The sequence below is a fragment of the Urocitellus parryii genome, chromosome X (genome assembly GCF_045843805.1).
Source record: "Urocitellus parryii isolate mUroPar1 chromosome X, mUroPar1.hap1, whole genome shotgun sequence".
NCBI classification, from domain to species: Eukaryota; Metazoa; Chordata; class Mammalia; order Rodentia; family Sciuridae; genus Urocitellus; species Urocitellus parryii.
Genome location: NC_135547.1, coordinates 80,707,517 through 80,733,416, shown reverse-complemented (window position 1 = coordinate 80,733,416; position 25,900 = coordinate 80,707,517). Strand labels below are relative to the sequence as shown.

Below are 25,900 nucleotides of genomic sequence, written 5' to 3'. Positions count from 1 at the left end.
ATTGTAAATACAGCAGCACTGCAAAACTATACACTTAAAATGGTTAAAATGGGTGAGCTGTGGTGGCACATGACTGTAATTCCAACAACTCAGGAGGCTGAGGCAGGAAGAGCACAAGTTCAAGAGCAGCCTGGGCAACTTAGCAAGCCTCTAAGCAACTTAGCAAGACCCTGTCTCAAAAAAAAAAAAGAAGAAGGCTGTGATGTGTCCCAGTGGTTAAGTACCACTGTGTTCAATCCTTGGTACCAAAACACACACACACACACATGATTAAGATGGCAAACTTTATATTACATATATATGTATATATGAGTGTGTATGTATATATGTGCATACACACACACAAATGCACACATATATAACCACAATTTTTAAAAAGGTTAATGACCAGAAAAAAAAAAAGATCAGGGACTTAATTAATTGGGAGGAAGAAACAAGCCAGGCCAGGTGGTGCACACCTGTAATCCCAGCAAATCAGGAGGCCAAGGCAGAGGAATGGCAAGTTTGAGGCCAGCCTCAGCAACTTAGCAAGAACCTGTCTTAACATTAAAAAAATAAAAAGGGCCAGGGATGGAGCTCGGTGTAAAAGAGCCCTTGGGTTCAATCTCCAGTACCAAAAAAGAGAAAAGTAAAAAAAAAAAAAAAAAAAAGAGGAGAAAGCAAATCTGGGAAATATTAATAGACAACAGACTGGGTGATTGACTGAATGTGGTGGGGTGAGGAAAAAAAAAACAGCTCTTCAGTTTCCAGATAGACAGGAATGGCATTATCAGTTTTCTATTATAGATAAGGAAACAAAAGTCCAAAAATAACAAAGTAACTTGTCCTAGGTCATGGTTTATTAATAGCAAAATTGGAAGTGAAACACCAGAACATGGACTGACATTCAGTACTTTCCACTACAACATAACTCATCTGAAAAAGAGCCTTGTCTCACGTTTGAATAGCACTCTGATATACAAAGCACTTTCACATACATTATTTTATAAAGTGCTTTCACATACATTATTTCACTCCCCAGCAAAATTTCACAACAACTTGTGAGTTAAACAAGGCAAGTATTGTCATTCTACTGGCAAGTATACACTTAAATGGAGTAAGGAAATTGACATAACTCCTTGAAATACTCAAATATCTAAGCTTTATCTGTTGGATGAAAGGAGAGCTTAAGGGCTGGAGCTGGGGCTCAGTGGTAGAGCGCTCAATGTATAAGACACTGGGTTCGATCCTCAGCACCACATAAAAATAAAATAAAGGTATTGTGTCCACCTACAAACATATTGCTACTTAGTTTTTGACTGAAGGGAGAAAATAGGCTAGAAATACAAGTGGTTTGGGTAGGTTTCAGGGCTGCCATATTTCACAACTCCATGTCATAATTTTTACAGACTATGACTCGTATCCCCTGGATTTGTGTAACACAACAGCCCTAGATAATATAAAGTAAGGTGTCTTTGACTTGCAGATCAGGATCTACTGGTAAATCAAGAAACTTCACATCCTGGAGCACTCAACTGGTTCCCAAAAAATGTTTTCTCCTTTCTGCTACATCCCCTTTCTGTCCCATGTTCCTGCTGATATTCTCAGTGTGAGGGGAGAACACAGTCAGAAATTATTTCTCAGGGACCACATTGTCAGTATCTGTCCTGACCTTAAGACTGTAAAGACGTTCTTCCCAAGCTAGGGTGTAGCTCAGTTGAAGAGCACTTGCCTAGTGTGCAGGAGGCTGGGAGTTCAATTTCCAGCAAAGCATAAAATAAAAAAGAATCTCCTGCTTATAAAAAGAGAGAGATCATCATAACTAAAGATTGGGAGGAGACAAAGGTGGTCTTGTGTGATCATCTCTGTTTAGTGGGAAAAATATTTCTAATAAGTACCAGGATAGTACTGTCAAACCTTCTTCCAATATGATTATACTCATATTAAGTCCAAAGTTAAGGAGAGAAAATGTAGGTCATAACAGGCATTCATTTGGCAATCCACTCACACCTTAAGACCAAGTTAAGAGAATACTAATAGAGGTTACAGATGATATTGATAAGCTTGTGACTGAGTTGTGTTTAGATGCAACACAAAACTATGAACAACTGGTCTGTTCAGATGTTTCAATTATAGAAGATAATCTAAAATTAACCAGATGCTTCAAATGTAGAATATAACCTAAAACCACCACTGAAGGGAGGGCTAGGGGATATAGCTCAGTGAAAGAGCACTTGCCTAGCATGTGTAAGACCCTGGGCTCCATCTCCAGCACCACAAAACAATAAAAAACAACTACTAGAAGTTTTTAAATGGCCATGTGAAATAACTGCAGATAAGTCTCTCTGTATCATATTCTGCTGTTACAGAATCACAAAGCATTCATCAAAAGATGAATGGAGCCAGTGCGGTGGCACACACCTGCAATCCCAGCAGCTCAGGAGGCTGAGGCAGGAGGATAATGAGTTCAAAGCCAGCCTCAGCAACTTAGCAAGGCCCTAAGCAACTTAGTGAGACACTATCTCTAAATAAAATACAAAATAGGGCTGGGGATGTGGCTCTGTGTGCCCCTGAATTCAATCCCCAGAACTCCCCCCATCAAAAAAGATGAATGAATAAAGAAAATGTGGTATATATGTATAATAGGGTTATATTCAGCCATAAAGAAGAATGACATTATGTCATTTGCATGTAAATGGATGGAACTAGTATTAAGCCAAATAAGTCAAACTCAGAAGGTCAAGGGACACAAGTTTTCTCTATATGACAAAGCTAGAGAGGAAAAAGGAAAAGAAAGATGGAGGTGGATCACATGAAAATCAAAGGAAAATCACTAGAGGAAAGGTACCAAAGAGTGAGACGTGGGGAGAGAAGGGGGAAGTACTGGAGAGTGATACTGGCCAAATTATATTATTATATTTTGTACAAATGTATAACAACAAATCCCATCAATATGTGCAACTAAAATGCACCAATAAAAGGCAATAAAAAGAAAGAAAGAAGGAAAGACTAGACAAATGTACACTGTTTTGCCTGAAGATATTTCTGATGACACCATACCAAGCATCACAGAAAGTGTTTCTTTCTTACCTTGCCTAATCTCTGTTTGCTTTTCCTGACCTCTTCTTATACTGTTCACTGGCATTGCTTAACCTCTGTAGTGTCACTTGGTGATCTGAGGCTTACTGACCACAGCCACTTGGCATAAATATCATTTTACTGCCTATAGAGGTATTCACTGAGGAAACTTACTATGAAATTGTAAAAACAGGAAACAAACTAAAATGGAGATGATATGGAAACCAAGCCTGTCACTCCAAAGCCCATGCTCCTAACCCTCTCCAAAACAGTATAGCCAAAGGACTTCACCACAGACAGTTCTTCAAAGCATTCAAAAGATGATCCACATCTATCATCTTCAATACCCCTCCCCAACATAAAATTTGTACTACAATCAGGCAACCAGGCAAGCCCTTTCACTGATTGCCATACAGTATATGCTCTTACACTTTCTTTCCTTTACTTTTTTTTTGGGGGGTGGGGGGTACCAGGAATTGAACCTAATGGTCCTTAACCACTGAGCCACATCCTCAGTCCTTTATTTATTATTATTTTTTTTTAATTTTGTGACGGGGTCTCACTAAGCTGCTTAGAGCCTTGCCAAATTGCTGAGGCTGGCCTCAAACTTGCAATCCTGCCTCAGCCCCGCCAAGCCACTGGGATTACAAGCATGCACAATCACCTCCAGCTTTACCCTTTCTTTCCAAGACTTTGTTTAGACTGGTCCCCTCATCTAGAATGCTCTCTTATACATAATTAAATCCTAAAACCTAACTAGTCTATAATATCCACAAAAGCAGGAAAGCATTCACTGTGTTTACTATCATATCCCCGGTGAACATGGTAACTACTTAATGAATCATTATTGAGTAAGTAAATGAACCAAAGTCACACCTCCCCACTAGTGGACAGAACATGTTAAATTTATTTGTGAATTCCAAATACCCTAGAATCAGCAATTTCTCTCTAATTGTTTGATATTAGATTTCTTTCCCTGGCTACATATTGAAGAATATGCCTTATGTTTCTCTGCATATCTGACAGGGTCTAAGTAAACACTGGATATATAAGCATACAATAAACAATAATTAGAGTGCTGATGTGCTTCATAAAAATTCCATTTATTGCCAGGTGCAATGCTGCATGCCTGTAATCCCAGTGACTCAGGAGGCTGAGGCAGGAGGATCCCAACTTCAAATCCAGCCTCAGCAACTTAGCAAGGTCCTTAGGTAACTTAGCAAGACCCTGTCTCAAAAAACATATATGTGTGTGTGTGTATGTATATGTATGTATGTATGTATGTGTGTGTGTATATACACACACACACACACACACACACACACACCAGGAATTGGGAATGTGCCTCTGTGGTTAAATACCTCTAGGTTCAATCCCTGGTACCAAAAAAAAAAAAAAAATCCATGTGAGAAGGTAGACATTTGGTAGAGTAAGATAGACATGTATAAAGCCTTTTCCTTTGCTGACATTTTGGGAAATAATCTGGAAAATCTCAATGGCTCAGAGTCTCTGGCTTGCTAATAATTACACAAGCAGATTGTTATGAGTTTTCTTGGTGGGGAAGTAGAATGACTACACCATAGTGACTTGATATGCTAAATGTCATATGAGTTTTGAGATGCCATGTTAACATTCTGTAAGTGTATTGTAGGATACTGAACCCTCCCAATATGAGTTTTCCACTTTCTGTGGTGTAATTTGGAAATTAAATATTGCTTGTAGATATTGATTAGTATATTGCTCCAATAGTCTAGTAAATTTATAGTACAGCAGAACTAAAATTTACAATTTTATTATATATGTTGTTAAAATTACTTTTATCATAAATATTTAAAAATAATATTACAAACTAACTTTATTATATTTTTACTACCTGCCAGGCACTCTTCTTATAGCTTGACATGTATCAACTCATTGAAAATCTCAGGAGGTAGGTATTGTTATTGCTTCCATTTTACAAAATTAAAGGGGGGGTTGGGATATAGCCGGTAAGAGAACCTGCCTTACCTTGAGAGGGAAGGAGGGGGACAGATAGGACGGAAAGAAAAGGAAGGAAAGGAGGGGAAAAGTCTTCATAATGTCATACAAGTTGTAAGGAGAACAGCTAGGATTCCAAATCAGGCAGTTTGGTACCAGAGACTCCAACACTTTTTTTGGTAGAGGGATACTGGTGATTAAAGCTAGGGGTTCTTTACCACTGAGCTACATCCCCAGTAATTTTTATTTTTTATTTTCAGAGAGGGTCTGGCTAAGTTGCTCAGGCTGCCCTGAACTTGCCATTCTCCTGAAGCCTCTTGAGTCATGAGGAATACAGGCACATGCCAGTGTACTCATCTTCAGCAAATATTTAAATAATACACTTAAAAATAAAACTGGAGGGTGCATAGGGGCAGGAAATATGGTGGAATGAGATGGACATAATTACCCTAGGCACATGGATGACTGCACATATGGTGTGACGCTATTTCGTGTACAACCAGAGAAATGTAAACTTGTACTGCAATTGTGTACAATGAAACAAATGCATTCTGCTATCATATATGCCTAATTAAAATGAATAAATTAAAAATAAATAAATAAAACTATGCCAGGTACAGTGCCTTACATCTACAATCCCAGCATCTCAGGAGGCTGAGACCACAAGTTTAAAGCCAGCCTCAGCAACTTAGCAAGGCCCAGAACTTAGTGAAGCCCTATCTCTAAATAAAATACAAAATAGGGCTGGGGATGTGGCTCAGTGGCTGAGTGCCCCTGAGTTCAACCACTGGTACCAGAAAAAAAAAAGTTTAAAATAAAAAGGAATGGGAATGTATTCAGTAGAGTGCTTGCCTAGATTTCACAAGCCTCTGGGTTCAATCTCCAATGCCACCAAAAAAAAAAAAAAAGTATAAGAACAAAGATCCTATGACTTACCACTTGCCCTAAAATTTTTTTAGAGAGAGAGAGAGAGAGAGAGAGAGAGAGAGAGAGAGAGAATTTTTAATATTTATTTTTTAGTGGACACAACATCTTTGTTTGTATGTGGTGCCGAGGATCGAACCTGGGCCACACGCATGCCAGGCGAGCGTGCTACCGCTTGAGCCACATCCCCAGCCCCCTAAAATGTTAAGAAACAGAAATTTGTGGGTTATTTTTTAAATAAACACAGTGGACAAACTATTTCATCACATACCTGGCACTCAAAGTTAAAAAACAAACTGTACTAAATAAATTTTTTTACTCACCATCATTCAATGAATTTAAGTCTTTAAAAGTATCTGAACATTATAAAGGTTTTTTATGACCCAATTAATATTATCACACAGCTAGAAACAGGTGTGATTTAGATGGATAATATTTGAAGATATGACACCAATTTGATGGCTTATATACAAAAATGCACTTATAACTGTAATTAGAAATTAGTATCAAGATAGTAGAGCTATAAATATGAACTAACAACTACTATTTGGAACTAACAGTAAAAGAGAAGAAATTTATTGGTCAGTATGAAACTCACTATATGCAAATAGTGGCAATATGATTTTTCCATAACACAATCAGCCAGGCAAGTTGCACAAACCTGTAAACCCAGTAACTCAGGAAGCTATGACAGGAGGATTCCAAATTGGAGGCCAGCCTCAGCAATTTAGCAAGACCCTGTCTCTCTCTCTCTCTCTCTCTCTCTCTCTCTCTCTCTCTCTCTTTCTCTCTCTCTCATACACACACACACACACACACACACACACACACACACACACACACAAAAGGACCAGGGATGTAGTTCTGTAGTAAAATGCCCCCAGGTTCAATCCCCACTACTTTAAAAAAATTAGTGGTAAAAATACAATCAATATATTTATTAACAACTACTGCCATATTCTTGGTATTATTGGTTTAATATTGCATTAACAATAATTAATGCAGTAATGAATTTATTATTTATTAAGAAAATAATTCTATTGGAGTTGTAGCTCCTCCATGGTAGAATGCTTGCCTAGTATGTGTGATGATGACCTGGCTTTGGTCAACAGCATAGAAAAAGAATAAATCTTAGCACAAATAATTTTATCATCATCAAAAAAGTTAGGATATCCCTCTTTTGGGACCCCTCCCTCTTTGGAAGTTCTGCTTCTTTCTATTACTCTAATAAATCTTGTTACTTTGCTCTCAAAAAAAAAAAAAAAGATACCTTCCTTTATTCTTACCACAACAGATAAAATTATACGTGGAACTCTTTCTTTAGTTTGTTTTTTCTGGTACTGGAGATTGAACCCAGGGCCTTGCATGCTGAGCTCCATCACCAGCCCTTAATTTTTAATTCTGAGAAAGAGTCTCACTAAGTTGCCCAGGCTGGCTTCAAATTTGCAATCCTCCTGCATCAGCCTACCAAGTAGCTGGGCTTACAAGCATATGCCACCATGCTTTACAAAAATACATTACTTTTTAATGAACAAATGAAACAATGTCAATGGCCAGGTTAAAACAACATAACTAGGCGCTGGGATTGTGGCTCAGTGGTAGAGCGCTTGCCTAGCATGGGCGGGACCCAGGTTCGATCCTCAGCACCACATAAAAATAAAGGCATTGTGTTGTGTCCATCTATACCTAAAAAAACAAATATTAAAAAAAACAACATAACTTACATGTGAAAAAAAGACATTTATTTCAATCAGCATAACATTAAAATGCACTCCTGATCATAGGTCTGAAAAAAGCAAACTTCTAGAGACTTATGATAAAAATAAGCAAAAACAACTTTTTTTTCAAATCCTCAAGAGCAGCCAGCCACAGAGATGGATGCCTGTAATCCCAGTGACTCAGGAGGCTGAGGAAAGAGGATTGCAAGTTTAAGGCCAGCCTCAGCAACTTAGTGAGGATCTCAGCAACATAGTGACACTCTGTCTCAAAATAAAAAATTTAAAAGGGGACTGGAGTTGTGGCTCAGTGGTAGAGTGCTCAGCTAGCATGTGTGAGGCCCTGGGTTCGATCCTCGGCACCACATAAAAATAAATAAATAAAATAAAGGTATTGTGTCCAACTACAACTAAAAAATATTTTAAAACATTAAAAAAAGGCTGGAGATGTGACGCAGTGGTAAAGCACCCCTGGGTTCAATCCTAACACCAACATAAAAATCCTCAAGACATAGCTATACAATTCTAAATGTAGAAAAAAAATATAGTACAAAATGCACATAACTTGCTCAAAATTAGGATTTTTTCCTCATTCCCATTAAAGAAGGGTTTTGACTCCTGGTATTATATTTATATCCCATAAACCTGAGCACACAAAATTAGAAAAGAATTTTAATTTGTTAACTATGCTGGACAACCTAGGAACATATATTTTGAAACCAGGAATATCATGCCCTTTCACTTTTTTTGTGTTCTGGGAATTGAACCCAGAGATGCTTTACCACTAAGCCACATCCCCAGTCCTTTCTATTTGTTTTATTTTGAGACAGAATCTCACTGAGTTGCTTAGAGCCTCACTAAACTGCTGAGGCTGCCCTTGAACTTGCAATCCTTCTGCCTCAGCCTCCCAAATTGCTGGGATTACAGGCAACACTAGCAGCACCCAGATGCCTTTTCACTTTAAAGAACCATGTTATAAAGAAATGTTGAGGGCTGGGGATGTGGCTCAAGCGGTAGTGCGCTTGCCTGGCATGCGTGCCGCCCGGGTTCGATCCTCAGCACCACATACCAACAAAGATGTTATGTCCGCCAAGAACTAAAAAATAAATATTTAAAAAAGTTTTCTCTCTCTCTCTCTCTCCTCTCTCCTCTCTCACTCTAAAAAAAAAAAAAAAGAAATGTTGATAGTTTTCCTGCCATACTATTTCATCAAGTTAAGTAAGCAAGTTATATAACATTCAATTAACCTGAACACTGAGACTTAGAAGTGAAAAATATAATCACAGGGATATTGGTTATATCTGGACTGACCACTGCTGATCAACTATCTACCCCCACCAATTCTGATGTATGTTCTACAAAATACTACTATTTAAACATAGATGTTGTAAAATGTGGTCTGCCTTTTAATAAAAACAAGTAGTTACTCTCATATATGTTATTCTCATCTTTGCCAGTGACTATAAACTCAAATGTTTCCTCACAAGTTTCTTTCTAAACTAGCAAATGAAGATTATTTTCACTCATTGGAATGTCAAGTCTCAATTAATAAAGTTTGACAAGCACTTTTAAATACAGTGTATAAAGCTGAGTTCAGTGGCACACATCTCTAATCCCAACAACTTGGGAAGCTGAGGCAGAAGGATTACAAGTTTAAGACCAGCCTCAGCAATTTAGTGAGGCCCTAAGCAACTCAGTGAGACCTTGTCTCAAAATGCAATATAAAAACAGGCTGGAGATATGGCTCAGTGGCTAAGCACCCTTCAGTTCAATCTCTGATACCTCAATAAATGAATAAATAAATACAGTGTATAGATTAAGGCAGTTTTAACAGGGAATATAGAAAAAAAGGGATGTATTGAGCCAGGTGTAGTGGTACACGTTTGTAATCCCAGCAACTCAGGATGCTAAGGCAGGAGGATTGCAAGTTGGAGGCCATCCTGGGCAACTTAGTGAGACCCTGATTCAAAATAAAAATAAATAAATAAAAGGGCTAGGGATATAGCTCAGTGGTAATGTGGCCCTGGGTTCAACCCCTGTACCAAAAAAAAAAAAGAAAAAGAAAAAGAAAGAAAGAAAGAAAGAAAGGTATTGCCTCTAGAGCTCTCACAGAAGTAAAGGTTGCAGGATGTTAGTTGGGGAAACCCAGGATTCTTTACCACTTAGCTATATCCTCAGTTCTTTAAAAAAAAAAAAAAAAAAAACTGCAGTTAGTGAGCTGGGGTTGTGGTTCAGCTGTAGAATGCTCACCTAGCACATGTGAGACCCTGGGTTCGATTGTCAGCACCACATAAAAATAAATAAAATAAAGGCATTGTATCTAACTACACCTAAAAAATAAATATTAAAAAACTGCAGTTAGTTTTTTTAAATCTTTTTTAGTTATACATGGACATGATAACTCTATATTATTTATTTATTTTTATGTGGTGCTGAGGATTGAATCCAGTGCCTCACATGTGCTAGGCAAGTGCTCTATTGCTGAGCCACAACCCCAGCCCCTCACCTATTTTTTTTTTTTTTTGAGAGGGGTCTCACTAAGTTGCTGAGGCTAGTCTTGAACTTGCCATTCTCCTGCCTCAGAATATTGAGTATCCAGGATTACAGGTGTGTACCAGCACTCCCAGCAGCAGGGGTTATTTTTGCTGCCTCCTCTTTTTTTCTTCCTCCTCCTCCTCCTCCTCCTCCTCCTCCTCCTCCTCCTCCTCCTCCTCCTCCTCCTCTCTCTATTTCTCTCTCTCAATAAATTTTACTGTTTCTGCATGCTTGGTTTCAAGAAAAATAACCCTCTATATTAAAGAATAGAGATATTAACCTATTACTTGGAAGGATTAATATTTAACCCTACTTAGAGGCCACAAATCAAGATCTCAACTGTGATTGGAAAAGTATAGTTACTATCAGGTTAAGAAGACTAAGAGAGAAGTCACCTTGAAGGAGAAAAGGAAAAGCAAAGACTTCCTTAAGAAAAGAAACAGAACATCTTTTGGTTTTAAAAATGGTATTCATTGTATTCATTGGTTGAGGATATCGCTCAGTGACAGAGCACTTGCTTGGCAAGTGTAAGGCCTTGGATTTGATCACCAGCACCCACACACACACACACACACACACACATGCACACACTGGCCATGTGTGAGGTCCTGGGTTTGATCCCCAGCAATACACACACACACACACACATTATTCATTCCCAGCAATTTTTAAAAATGATATAAAGTTAAAACTTAAGGCAAAAACTCAATCAGAATTTAAAAAAATTGTGGATTGTGTGAGATTCAGCACATCCCAAAGAATAAAAGGATAGCAAGTCTCTTCCCTGAGACAGGGTATCTCTATGTTGTTCAGGTTTTCCTTGAACTGCTGGGCTCAAGTGATCCTCCTGCTTCAGCCTCCCCAGCAGCTGGGGTTATAGGCTGACCCTGGAGATCAGTCCCCAGTACCATGATAAAGAAATAGAGACACTGACAGACAGTGAGTGATAAAATGTCCTTCATCTTTCCAGCCCCGGAAGCATTACTCACATAATTTCTTCTACCTGGACTGTCCTGCCCCCTTCCATTCCTGCAAAGCTAAATCCTATCCAATATTCAATGCCAAGTTCAAATGTTCCATTCCCTGCTCTCTCATAAACACATCCTGTTTCAAATATGTAATGTTACTGTGCTTAGTGATCATGTATCTATCTTTCCTACTACATTGTGAGACTGTTTTTAAAAACCGTCATGTCATTACTGTAAACAAAAAAGTTTGAAATTTTAAAAAATACTAAAATCTTAGTTCAAAATAACCTTTAAAAAGGATGAGATTTGGGACTGGTGTCATAGCTCAGTGGTAGAGCTCTTGCCTAGCATGTGTGAAGCACAAGGTTCGATTCTCAGCGCTGCATATAAATAAATAAATATCCATTGAAAAAAACAAGAACTGAGGGGAAAAAAAGGATGAGATTTTTAAAACCTAGTAATTTAATTAGTGGAACTTTTAGAACCCAATGTCTTCATAGCTGAAGCCGACTGACTTGATTGCAGACTCTTTTGAAGGCAAGAAGTCTTAGTCTTGTGCAACCCCCCACCTCCCACACCTCAATATCACTTAATTCAATGTTCTGCACACATTGTCTCAAAACAAAGCAGTATTGCTAGAGATGAAAAGGCTATGATTAAAAGTTTAGATTATGGAAAAATATTGCCCTGTAAAACGTTAGGAGTGTTGTCAGTGCTTAAGATAACAGCGTCTACAAACTAAAAGTGTTAAAAATAACACGCTGTGCACAGCCCTGGATTCGATACCTAACATTAGAGAGAGACAGAGATAGAGGTGCCACAGCAAGGATGCAGAGTAACTTTACTAGAAAAGGGGCACAATGAAGAAAATGTAGTGGAAACAAGAGGGCTCTCTTAATTCAGCCTATGCTCCCTTCCAGAGCAAGTCAGGCATCCAAATACTTATTTATTTTTAAATTACTTCATCAGTAATGGTGATCTTAATACCTTAGTTTCCAAAGCATACAGAGATGTCACTTCCAACACCGGACACAGACCTTCTCCTGCACTCAATTAATTAACATAGGCCATGGATGATCAAGAGACTCTTCCCCCGGATGGTATAAGAAAGTGACACGGGTGAGGATGTAATCCCTCCTCTATCCCGTTTGGGGAAGTAAAACGTAAGTGTGGTAAATATCTGAATTGTGAAGGTAAGAGAGTTTCGAGATTGCCCCAGATTAACATGACCTTCTCACCACGCGGGGTGGTACAGACTGACAGCACAGAACACCCCCTCCAGTAGAAGGGGATGACGGGAAGCCGATGTAGGACTTACCTGTTTTGGGTTTTTTTGTTTTTTTTTTTTTCCTGTCCTGTGGATAAGCCTCCAGAGCTACTCGGACCGAGGCAGCGATAAATCCACGCAAGCAACCTCCACGCTCACACGCTCCGGGAAGTCACAGTAGCCGCGGCGGCTGTGGCGGAGGCTGTGGTGGCAGCAGCAACTCCTCCCTCTGCTTCTTCTTTTTCCACCCCAGCCGCCGCGGCCGGCAGTCCTTACCCCTCCCTCTCTCGATTACCCCCACTTCCGGGTGATGCCCCGGCCGGAAGCAGGGCCCACAAGGGAATGAAAGCGACGCGTCACGTGAAAGGGATCGCAGGGCCTAGAGTCAAGCTTCTCCCGCCCTCTGCTGCCCCCAGGCTGACACGCAGCCTCAAGCCAGGCTTGGTTTCAGCGCTGCAGAGTCCTCTTTCCCCCAGCGCCGGAACCCCCAAATCAAACTAAGCCAAAAAGAGAGAGAGAGAGAGAGATATGAAATCTACCATCTACCAAAACAATATCTTGGTCATTTGTTGTTTCCAAACCTCAGGCCAAGATATACCATAAGAAATGCTTGTAAATCATCTTTTACATAGTTCCTGGGCATGAACTGTCAATTTGTTAACTTCTCTTACTGTGTAACCTAACTGCAGACATTAACACCAGAACCATAATCTTATCCTCAACCCATTTATACATTCATAATCTTTGTATTAGGATGTTACAGTAACTTACATATTCCAAGCTCTGAACCATTTCCTCATGTATTTGTTCATTGAACCAACATTTTAAAGTCTTGGAGGATTCCAGGGATGCAAAAAATATTAGAGCACCTATCATTGTAAATTTGTATGGAAATGAGCTATATAAAATCTAAAAACAAAATAAACAGTATAGAAAGTTTCTGAGAAAAATATATATTGTTCTTAGGTTCCAATTTGACATTTTAAAAAGCACCAAAATTCTAAGATTTTTTTTAATATTATGGACAGTAAAAGAGGAAGAGTCTCCATTTCACTTATTTCCTAACAAGATGTAGCTTTTTCCTAATTCCTCTCATGAAATAGCTGTCATAAAATTAAGGGGAAACTAATCACATGATTATTTGTAATTCAATTGGAACTATTTAAACACAGTTCCCACAGAAAATTAAAAAGTCTAATAATGCTGCAGAATTCAAAATAGTACACAAAGTGCAAATATTTGTAAAAATATTCAAGTAAATAATATTTGTAAATATATGTAAAAAGAAAAGTGTATGGCACAAACTAAGCATATTAGTTAATATTATTTAAATGTTAAATAAAATAATTTCCATTCTACCAGTTGTCAAATTCCTGTTAACCCTTGATATGCACTATTTAAAGTTATCCACAGATCTAAATTTTTTGCCTACATTTAAGTATTTCAAAATTTTTCTCTTCCCCCTACACCTATCCACATAAATAAAAACTTTGCCTCAGGACTCCATATCTTCCCAGGTATTAAGTTATAGTTGTCAATAAATATGTCAATAGGGGCTGGGGATGTGGCTCAAGCGGTAGCGCGCTCGCCTGGCATGCGTGCGGCCAGGGTTCGATCCTCAGCACCACATACCAACAAAGATGTTGTGTCCACCAAGAACTAAAAAAATAAATATTAAAAATTCTCTCTATCTCTCTCTCTCCTCTCTCACTCTCTCTTTAATAAATAAATATGTCAATAAATGTGTGCAGATTTATTGATAAAAATTCAGCACATAATTTAAAATCTTAAAAATTACATCATATGAGAAGGCTAGGAGTGTGGCTCAGTGGTTGTTTGCCTAGCATGTACAAGGTCCTGGGTTCCACTCCCAGCATCACATAAAAAAATCACAAAAATTAAGATACCTTTTAAGTGGGTTGCCAAATATTAACAACTTGATTTTTAGCTATGATATTAAATTCACTGAAATTCACTGAAAGGCAAAAGCCAGGAATATAGCTATATTAGAAGCAGAATATCAGATCCAATGTCTCTGTAATCTATATAAATATTGAAGTTTATCACTCTGTGCTGCATGATCCTAGATGAGGGCTGGGGGTGTGGCTCAGTGGTAGAGAACCTACTTACCATGCTTGAGGCCATGGGTTCAATCCTCAGCACCATAAAAAAATCCTCTCTCAACCACACTTCACTCAGCCTTTCCCTCACTCTTAAATACCTTCTACCTTTAAATGTGTCGTCCCTAATCCTTCTTATCAGTGCACAAACATACTAACATATTCATAATTACCATATTGAATGAGCTTTCAAATAGAGGAATATGCCTTTCAGTAAGTCTTCTGGTTTGCTGGGAATTGAATACATAGCAAGTGCCCCAAAATGCTTAAAAGGTAGTATTAATATCTCCAATAAAGTGAATAATCACCAAGGTAAAAACATTTGGGCCTCTACAACTACCACAGTATCTCTCATTCTAGATAAATTGAACAAAATTAAAAGTACTAGAGTATACATGCAAAATAATTGTATTGGAGTAAAAATTAAGAATGAGATTTATGCTGGGTGCAGTGACACAAACATATAATCCCAGGATGGGGAGGCAGGATGATTACAAGTTCCAGGCCAGGCTCAGCAATATAGCAAGATCCTGTCTCAAAAAGGGCTGGGGATGTTACTCAGTGATAAAGCAGCCCTGGATTCAACCCCCAACAATACAAACAAAACATCTCCAAGAAATTGGATTGACAACATTCACCTCAATTTTATTTATTTTTTTAAAAGAGAGAGAGAGAGAGAGAGAGAGAGAGAATTTTTTAATTTTTTAATTTTTTTTTTTAATTTTCGGCTCACACAACATCTTTGTATGTGGTGCTGAGGATCAAACCCAGGCCGCATGCATGCCAGGCGAGCAAGCTACCACTTGAGCCACATCCCCAGCCCCACCTCAATTTTAAAATGCTTATCTTTCCAATAAAATGTTTAATGAATTGGCAATGCTTTTAATGTGAGTCCTTTATCCAAATTTGTAGGCATATTAAATAATTGAAGATAAGAAGACTAATTTGACAACCTTTCAACTTTAGGCATTAAAACTCTGAAAGTAATGTTATGGGATAAACAGTGCATTTGTATGAAAAGATAGAACTTTTTTTTGGCTGAGTGCACTAAGAAAGCTGCGAGGTCAGACTATTATGATAGGACAAAAAATTATTTACTCTAATGTTTCCTTACTAGCAGTGGTCAAGTTAGTCTTAGAATTACCCATTAGAACAAGATTAACTACAAGTTTGCTTTGCAGTTCTAGGGATCAAACGCAGGGCCTCACACATGCTAGGCAAGTGCTCTACCACTGAGCTATATCCCCAGCCAAAAAAAGTTTTAGAATCCTGTTCAGGGCTAAGGGTGTAGAGTGCCTTTCTGGAATGTGAGGTCCTGAGTTTTAATGCCCTGCCCAGCACAACACACACACACACACACACACACACACAGCTTGTTCATAGATGCTGACTACCACCACCAGGTCTCATCACACAAATAAACATACTTTTGCTAGCAAACAGAGACACTGACAACTACTTACCTTACAGAAGTGATACAAATCATACTGATCATTAATTACCTCCAGTCATTAGAAATGAGTGATAATTGTTAAATGAGAAGACATAGAAGCTAATAGAAGGTTTAGACTTCCACAAGACATTTTGTTTAATCATAACTCAGATTTGTACACATTTGAAAGTGTCAGTCCTATTATGGAACATTTCTACAGAGATTTCATAACATGTTCAAATTTTATCAATAAAGATGGGCACAGTACGCAGGGGGGGCGGTGGCGTGCGTGTCTGTGATCTTAGTGACTTGAGGCAGGATTGCAAGTTTGAGGCCACCCTCAGCAATTTAGCAAGACCCTGTCTCAAAATAAAAGCTGGGTATGTAGCACAGCCCTAAATTCAATCCCTGTTACCTGCCTTCCCCTAAAATGGGATGGTTTTAGGGCAAACAGACCCCTTCTTCTGTGTACAGTGGTGCACATCTGTAATCCCAGTTACCAGGAAGACTGAGGCAGGAGGATCACAAGCTCAAGGCCAGCCTCAGCAATTTAGCAAAAACATTTCAAAAATAAAATTAAAAGTGGCTGGGAATGTAGCTCAGTGGTATACCACTAGGTTCAATCTCCACTAACACAAAAAGTATATACACATACACACACACACACACACACACACACGTACAGTAATGCCTAATACCTGCTACTCAGGAAGCTGAGGCAAGAGGATCTCAAGTTTGAAGCCATCCTCAAGAATTTAGCAAGACCTTGTCTCAAAATAAAAATATAAAAAGGGCTGGGGTTGTGGTTCAGTGGTAGAGCAGTGGCCTGGCATGTGTGAGGCCCTGGGTTCCATCCTCAGAACTGCATATAAATAAATAAATAAATATCCATTGACGACTAAAAAATATTTTAAAAGGTTGGGGGAGGCCTGGGGATGTAGCTCAGTTGTAGAGTATCCCTAAATTCAATCCCCAGTTCTGCAAAATAGTAATATAAAAGCATGTAATCACTGACTTTGGTGCATTTGTTGAGATGCTAGGACATGCTGCCATGAAAGCATACTTGTTTCAAATGTTTGATTAAGTATAAGTCATTATCTACATCAGGTAAACTTGGAGATTGCTAAAGACAACATACAACTTTTATAGATCAGGTAAGCAGATTTTAGAAATCTTTACATTTACAAGGAATGGTGGTAAATGTAACTCAGGAGACTGAGGCAAGAAGAGTACAAGTTCAAGGCCAGCCTTAGCAACTTAGCAAGACACTGAATCAAAAAAGATAAGGACTAGAAATGAAACTCAGTATCAAAGCACCCCTAGGTTTTGTACCAACAAAAAAAGAAATGTTTACATTTACCTAATATAGATTACTTGATTAAAATTCCATTTTCTGCTTACTAGAGTACTATTTAAAAAACACAGAAGACTATAGCTCTTAGCCAAGGAAGTAAAGAAATATGGTATGAGTAAATTTCTTCACCTTTTTTTTTCTTCACCTAACATTTTACACATCAAGGCCAATGTCATATATTAAACTCAGGACAATCCACAAGTTGAAATGTTATAACACTGCCATTATAGAAAACCAAGAGGTCACTCACTGATATCAAATATCACTTTGAAAGGGAGAAGGGGAATAGCATGGATGGTGGAAGGAGTCTCTCATCATTATACAAAACACATCTATGAAGATGTGAATTCGGTGTCAACACACTTTATATTCAATCAGATATGATAAATTGTGGTATAAAGGTGTATTAAGAATTGTAATGCTGGGCTGGGGATGTGGCTCAAGCGGTAACCTGGCATGAGTGGGGCGCTGGGTTCATCCTCAGCACCACATAAAAATAAAAAAATAAAGATGTTGTGTCCACCGAAAACTGAAAAATAATTTAAAAATTCTCTTTAAAAAAATTGTAATGCAAAAAAATAATTTGAAGTAAACATATCTTATATAGTTATGAAAAATGGTGTGAATAGATAACTATGATTGTAATGCATTCCACTATTGTCATGTAAGAAAGATAAATAAAAAACAAATATCACTTTGAACTTAGATAATTCTAATATAATTATATCTACAGCTATATAACTAAAAATAGACTATATTTGACAGATCCTTTGTTTAATAACATTATAAATATCCCTAATATGCTAAAATTCAAAACCTCTAATTAAGGTGAATATTCCAGAGAAGCCAAATAACTAGCTATGCTTGACACAACCTAGTAATTCATTTTATGGGACCATTATTCCTTGGCTGTGATGACATCCTAAATTCACTAAACTAAGAGTGAAAAGGAGTTAATAATGCCGAATCAAAATATAAACATGAAAGCTAGAAAGCAGTAGACATAATCAATACATGGGCCAAACTTAGCTCAAAGATGATCTAAATAGCTCTGCTATTGGTTATTCATTAACTATAATTCTAGCTTACTATAAAGTTGACTTCCAGATAACTAAATTTCCCTTTCATACTACTTCAAAGAAGTTATTTTAAAAAGTGTTATACTATTTTGACTTTAATATGAACACAAAGGGTAAATAAATGAAAAATGTACAGCTTAGTTCATTTACAAAGGAAAGAAAATCTACAATGATTGTTTCAAGCATACTTTATTTCTTCAATAAATGCCATATTTAGTAGGTACACAGTGCTTTTACTTGGCATCAATTTTGAGTTGGTTTTGAAATTCAGTATTACATCAGCTGGCATGATTACTGATTTCTCCACTCCTTTGGGGTGACTCTGCCAACAGGGGACAGGTTCCATTCTATTCCAATTTGTGTTGCTGTCTGTAAGAATTAAAATACTGTCAGTTATACATGTTTAAACCCAAATCCATGTTCTCTTGGAGCCTACATCTTGGAAGTGATAAAGATATTTTACTCTAAAGGTTATAAATATACAGAAACTCACCTGGGATATAGTGCCCTCATGTAGGTCAAACCTAATTGTTGTCTTAATTCTCCGGAGCAGTGCTATTCATTAGAACTTCTAAAGATGAAGGAAATGTTCTATATCTGTGCTACCCAGTATTGTAGTCACTAGCCAAAGATGGCTACTAAGCCTTGAAATATGGCTAGTATGAGTAAGGAAACAAATTTTCAAATTTTACTTAATTGAAATTTACACTTCATGGTGCCATAGTACCTCCTCAAAATATTGCTTCCCTCAACCACAACTGATAAATAACTGCCAAAGACACTTTGTAATTAAGAAGTATTTAGCTAGGGTTATGGCCCAGTGGTAGAGCGTTTGCCTCCCATGTATGAGGAACTGGGTTCGATTATCAGCATCACATGTAAACAAATAAAAGGTGCATCAATAACTAATAAAATATTTAAAAACAAAAATATTTAAATTCCAGGGGCTGGGGCTGTAGCTCTGTGGTAAAGAGCAGACCTCACACGTGTGAGGCGCTGAGTTCGATTCTCAGCACCACATAAAAAATAAAGACATCGTGTCCGTGTGTAACTTTAAAAAAAAAAAGATGTATTTAACTTCCAAAATCTCCTCTAATCACACATTTGTTAAATATTATTTAACTTCCAAAATCTCCTCTAATCACACATTTGTTAAATATTTGTTTACCATAATTGAGTACACATTGATTTTAATACTTTATCTTATTTTTTTTTAAAGAGACAGTGAGAGAGAGAGAATTTTTAATATTTATTTTTTAGTTCTCAGTGGACACAACATCTTTGTTGGTATGTGGTGCTGAGGATCGAACCCGGGTCGCAGGCATGCCAGGCGAGCGTGCTACCGCTTGAGCCACATCCCCAGCCCAATACTTTATCTTATTTCAGGGTTGGGGATAGATATCAGTGGTAGAGCATGTGCTTTTTTTTTTTTTTTTTTTTTTAAGAGAGAGAGTGAGAGAGGGGGAGAGAGAGAGAATTTTTGTAATATTTATTTTTTAGTTCTCAGCGGATACAACATCTTTGTTTGTATGTGATGCTGAGGATCGAACCCAGGCCGCAGGCATGCCAGGCGAGCACGCTACCGCTTGACCCACATCCTCAGCCCCGAGCATGTGCTTAGCATGCACAAATCCCGGATTCAATTCTCAGCACCAAAAACAATCAAAAAACAAACATTTGGGCTGGGGATGTGGCTCAGGCGGTAGCGCGCCCGTCTGGCATGCGTGCGGCCCGGGTTCGATCCTCAGCACCACATACCAACAAAGATGTTGTGTCTGCCGAGAACTAGAAAATAAATATTAAAAAAAAAAAAAACAAACAAAAAAAAACAAACATTATGTCTGATTTCAGAAAAAAACAAAACAAGAAAGAAGTCTAAATACAGCTTCTTTGTTTATCAAGGCAACAGCTGATTTCTTTTAAACTCTACTTACATATTTATTTAAAATTTCAGGACTCCTATTTTATCAATTAATAGTGACTGGTAAATAGATTGTTAACTGTAAACTGTAGCCAGGTGCTGTATGGCACACCTGTAATCCCAGCAGCTTAAGAGGCTGAGGCAAGAGGATCTTGAGGTAAAGGCCAGCCTCAGCAATTTGGTGAGGCCCTAAACAACTCAGCAAGATGCTGTCTCTAAATAAAATACAAAAAAGGTCTGGGGACGTGGCTCAATGGTTAAGTGCCCCTGGTTTCAATCCTCAGTACAAAAAAAAAAGTAAACTATAAACAATATATATAAAATATGGAAAGAAAGTTACTTTACATCTTATCCATCAGGAATATTGTACTCAAATTCTAAAATTGTTACAGAAAATTCTAAAATTTTAGAAGAAAATCTGATCACTTAAGTTTTATCTAGGAAGTGGCCTAAGTTAGTGAAAATCCTGGAAACTATAGAACAAAAAATGATCCACAGGTCAGGCATGGTAGCACATGACTATTTTTCAGCAACTCCGGAGGCCATGACAAGAGGATGGCAAGTTCATGGCCAGCCCCAGCAATTTAGCAAGGCACAGTCTCAAAATTAAATAAATAGATAGATAGATAGATAGAGGGGAACTAGAGAGATAGATAGATAGATAGATAGATAGATAGATAGATAGAGGGGAACTAGAGAAGTAGTTCTTCCCAACCATTTAAATAGTGGTAGAGTGCCTGCCTAGCATGCAAGAGGCCCTGGGTTTGAATCCCAGCCCAAGAAAAATGACCAACAGAACTAAAGATGTTTAATCTTAAAAGAGAAGATTAAAGAGACATGATAGCAATTTCCTTTTCCTCATCATCATCTTTTTTTTTTTTCCTCTTGTGCTAGAGATTGAATCTATGGCCTTGTATATGCCAGGCAAGTGCTCTACCACTGAACTACACCTCCAGCTCATGATATCAATTTTCTAATATTTAATGTCTGTCATATGGAAACATGATAGATCAAAATTTCTATATTGCAAATGAACAACAGATATGCAGGAAACATTTTAACACAATGATAAGATCCTTTTTACAGATGCACAATTGGCAAAAAACCACTCTGTGATCTAATAAGCAATTTGTGACTGGAAATATTAAGAATAGAAGATAGGTGAATGCTGAATATTAAGGAGGAAATACTTGTACTGGGCAGAGATAATCTTTTTTTTTTTAAGAGTGAGAGAGAATTTTTAATATTTATTATTTAGTTAATGGTGGACATAACATCTTTCTTTGTATGTGGTGCTGAGGATCGAACCCGGGCCGCACGCATGCCAGGCGAGCGCGCTACCGCTTGAGCCACATCCTTAGCCCTAGATCAGATAATCTTTCAAGTCCCTCCTAACTACATATGTTTGTTTGTTTGGGGGTGTTTTTTTTGGGGGGGGGTACTGGGGATCAAACCCAGGGCCTTGTGCATGCAAGGCAAGCACTCTACAAAGTGAGCTAAATCCCCAGCCTCTCCTAACTACATATGTGTAGTACTTTGTTAAAACATTTTTTAATACATGGAGCAAAATAAAAAAAGAAATATCTAACAAAATTATTGGAACTGGGGGTACAGCTCGGTGAAAAGTGCTTGCCTATCATGGGTAGGCCCTGTGTTCAATCCCCAGAACCACAAAAAGGATTATCAATCAACAATACTTACATATGTCCATACAGAAATACAGAAAATGGCTCCACTAGCTAATATGGCATTACCATATTTGTCATGGAAATCAGGTACACGTTTCTGGTGACTCTGCCTTGCCATTGTTTGCTGAATGCTTCGAACTTACAGGAAAGAAAAAAAAAATTACATAAGTATATCAATTATCAGGAAAAGATAACACATGTAACTGATACTGCCAATTAAAAAGTCAAGGAAATTATAGTATAACACAGTTCAATAAAATGTTAAAAACACATTGCAGCTAAAAACACAGTAGTATACTTTGAAATGCATCAAAAATAAGATCAATTGACAAATGGACAGATATGTGAATAAACAAATACAGTAATATAACAATCACAGACTCTACATGGTAAGTATGTGGATGCTCATCATGTAATTCTTCCAAATCTTTTCTGTTTGAAACTATTCATAATAAAACGTAGGGGGCAAAAGCAAGTAACAAGTGATGCCAATAGGGCTGGGGATGTGGCTCAAGCCCTATCGCGCTCACTTGGCATGCACGGGGCGCTGGGTTTGATTCTCGGCACCACATAAAAAATAAAAAATAAAGATGTTGTGTCCACCGAAAACTGAAAAATAATTTTTTTTTCTTTGAGAGAGAGAATTTTTTAATATTTATTTTTTAGTTTTTGGCAGACACAACATCTTTGTTTGTATGTGGTGCTGAGGATCGAACCCGGGCCGCACACATGCCAGGTGAGCACGCTACCGCTTGAGCCACATCCCCAGCCCTGAAAAATAAATATTTTTTAAAAATTCTCCCTCTCTTAAAAAAAAAAAAGTGATGCCAATAACATCACTAAGTGGATGGAACTTGGCTTCTACTCATTAATTTGAATACGTATAACTTTAATTTTCACTCAAGTTAACAACACTCAACAAACTTAAAACATACAAAGGCAAATAAACTCAAAATGAAATTTATAGCACACTAAATGTTAGTGACCTTAAATTATTACTACAATAAAACCCTAGAAAACTAAAGTAATCTGGATATTTAAGATATTAATACTCAGTAAGGCACAGTGGTACCCTCCTGTAATCTCAGCAACTGGGGAGGCTAAGACAGAAGGATCACAAGTTCAAGGCCAGCATCATCAACTTCAAAATAAAAAAATATAAAGGTTTGGAGATGTAGCTTGGTGTTAAAGTACACCTGGGTTCAATCTCCAGTACCCCTATCCCAACTTCCTATCTGCTGACGGGCTGCTTCCACCTCAACAAATTATTAATGAATAGGGGACCACACTGTAATAGAATAAAAACATGAAAAAAACAGATATCTGTCACCAGACAACTTCCAGACTGAAAAAGGATACTACACATGAAGACACAAATCACTACAATATAAGCAAGTAGAATTAGCTAAGCACTTTGAATGGCAGATAGGTTTTGGTTGTTAATGTGGGAAAGAGGCAGAGACAGAAAAGCTCTGTGTACTGGAAAATCAATTACATTTAGTTGAAGGACAAGGTGCATTTTTTTCCTAGGCTGGGGAAGACAGTAAAGATTTTTAAGCAGAATGATAAAATTAAAACTTAGCTTTTACTATATTCTTGTAGAAAGGGTACAACAACCTTTCAAACTGTCCAGGAACTGAGAAGGACAACTTGGGAAAGAAACAAGAGATTCTGGAAGTTTGTTTTTTTTTTTCCTGCCTCTCCAAGTTAAGTAGCAAGTCCTTATTGTTATAAAAAGCCTCAAAATGTGTGTATGTATACGTGTATATATACACACATCAAAGTATGCTGCATACTAAAGAAATAGCAACATTTCACATTCACTAACATTTAAGAATATAGTGGTTTCTATGTGGTACAACAGGTTATTTCATGATAGTCATTTAACCTTTATTTTTTGTTCTTCTAACTATCTTAGCTTTCATTTTCATCTTTAAGAACTCACATCCAGGATGTGCAATCTTACAAACATTTCACAATGTATTCTGTTCCAGAACAGTAAAAAAAAAAAAAAAAAAATTCCACACTGAAAGAAACAGAAAAGCATTCCTAAGGTACAAGATTTCCCCACTTGCTTAAAGGGCAAAGAAATTATGATTACCAAAAATTCTGACTTAAACAGATTACCCAAGTGGATTTCTTCAGATCTGTCCTCTGCGACAAAATATGATTTAGTTAACATACATTGGTAATTTCATATAATCGTCAACAATCCTATGAGGCAAGTTTTATCTACTAATCTTTTATAAAGCAGAAAACAGGTTCAGAGATTAAATCATTTACCCCAAGTTAAAGAAATAATGAGCACGGCTTTTGGCATATGAAACCTAGTAGGGCTACTATTTTTTCATTTATTTTAAAAACTGCTTGAGTGTTTAGAAGACAGTCAAGTAATGCTCCTAATGTAAAGTTAAAATTAGTATGGCGACATTAGTAAATGATGATTGTATAAGGTCACCTTCACTCACATTACTCAAGGTCACCTTCAGTGCAAATCAAATATGGAAATAATTATTTTCTCAGTTCATGATGCTGATCTCAGATTTCCCTGTATTTGCCTAACTTCTAGATAAAAAAGATAACCATGATTGCTCTCACGGCAACTAATTTTCAGTTAACAACCAGCAAATAGCTTTTTAAGTCTACAAGGCTACCATTTAGGTCGTCTCCCGGCCATGAAAACAGGTGAAGAGGTGGGTTTACAGTTTCCTACAATTACAGCTGTAGGGACGGGAGAGAAGGTTCTTCTATGTGTGGTTAGAAATCAATGTGGATCCAAAGCTAAAATGTAGGACATCACTTTAGAAGCGAGAGATAATCAAAGAGTAGATAGGTTACAAGACTAAAAATGCAGTACGAGGATATGACTCCAATAGCAGAGACAGAGCTAGGAAATGAAACAAAAACACCGGACGATAAAGACAATGCTAAGGATATCTCCCCAATGACTTTGGACGAAATAAGAGACAGCATGTAGAATTAGAGGGCCAGGATGTTGGAGCAAGAAAAACCAAAAGACCACGAGGACACACGGATATAAGGCTGTTGTAAATGGCTTGCTCACGATTTTGCTCACCTTGGAGACGACTCAGAGCATTTTTGACCAAGGGAAACATGGTGGAAGTGCAGAGGGATCTACCGCAACTGCAGCTGCTGCTTTGAAGTAAATTCGCTCCAGGTACCCTTGCAGAGAGCCCTGAAAAACAAAATGGCTTTGGGAAGGAATCCTTAATGAGATTTGGTAAAGTCTCGCGAGATTTGTAAGGACCTATAGAAATTGTAATCCTTATTACCGCGAGAAAAGATAAAAGCCTTTTGGGAAATGTAGTTCGAAGCTTTATAAGTGACACATGGTGATATTTAATTTAAAACAATGAGAGAACATCTTGAAGCTAGATTTAGAACTCTATAATGGAAAGCCTAGGCACTGACCTTAAGCTGAATCACCTAAGGCACCAGCTTCAAGACGGTGTTAATATTCCAGAAGCTTGGGTTTGGTATCTCGCTCCACACGACTTTGTTCCTCTTTCTTTTCCTCCAAAGCTAACTTGTGCGGGGGAAGGGGTGCACGCCTGTAATCCCACCTGCTTGGGAGGCGGAGACAGGAAGATCACACGTTCAATACAACCTCAGTAACTTAGCGAAGCCCTAAGTAACTTAGTAAAACCATATCTTAAAAATGAGATTTTTAAAAAGGGGGGGATGGCTGGGGATATAGCTCAGTTTGTAGAGTGTTTACCTTGCATGCACAAGGCCCTGGGTTCAATCCCCAGCATAAAAAAAAATGAAAAATTAAAAAGGAAGGTGGATGCGGAGATAGTTCAGCAGTGGTAAAGCACCCTTGGGTTAAACCCCAGTACAAA

The 25,900-nt window shown here is 37.8% G+C and overlaps 2 protein-coding genes across 2 annotated transcripts in view; both read right to left on the bottom strand.

The window, feature by feature from the left end:
- The window catches only part of Atp7a (ATPase copper transporting alpha), a 142,227-nt gene extending 129,514 nt beyond the window's left edge, over window positions 1-12,713 (bottom strand). Inside the window, exon 1 of the mRNA XM_077794064.1 lies at window positions 12,495-12,713. The gene's annotated coding sequence lies outside the window, so the exon portion shown is untranslated. The remainder of the gene's footprint in view (window positions 1-12,494) is intronic.
- Window positions 12,714-18,601: 5,888 nt separating this feature from the next.
- Window positions 18,602-25,269, bottom strand: Cox7b (cytochrome c oxidase subunit 7B). The gene is made up of 3 exons (XM_026405594.2): window positions 25,114-25,269; window positions 22,051-22,175; window positions 18,602-18,797 (listed from the first exon to the last, which is right to left on the bottom strand). Exons 1-3 carry the CDS (start codon window positions 25,151-25,153, stop codon window positions 18,720-18,722), a joined length of 243 nt encoding a protein of 80 aa, XP_026261379.2. The 5' UTR covers window positions 25,154-25,269; the 3' UTR covers window positions 18,602-18,719.
- Between the last annotated feature and the right edge of the window lie 631 nt (window positions 25,270-25,900).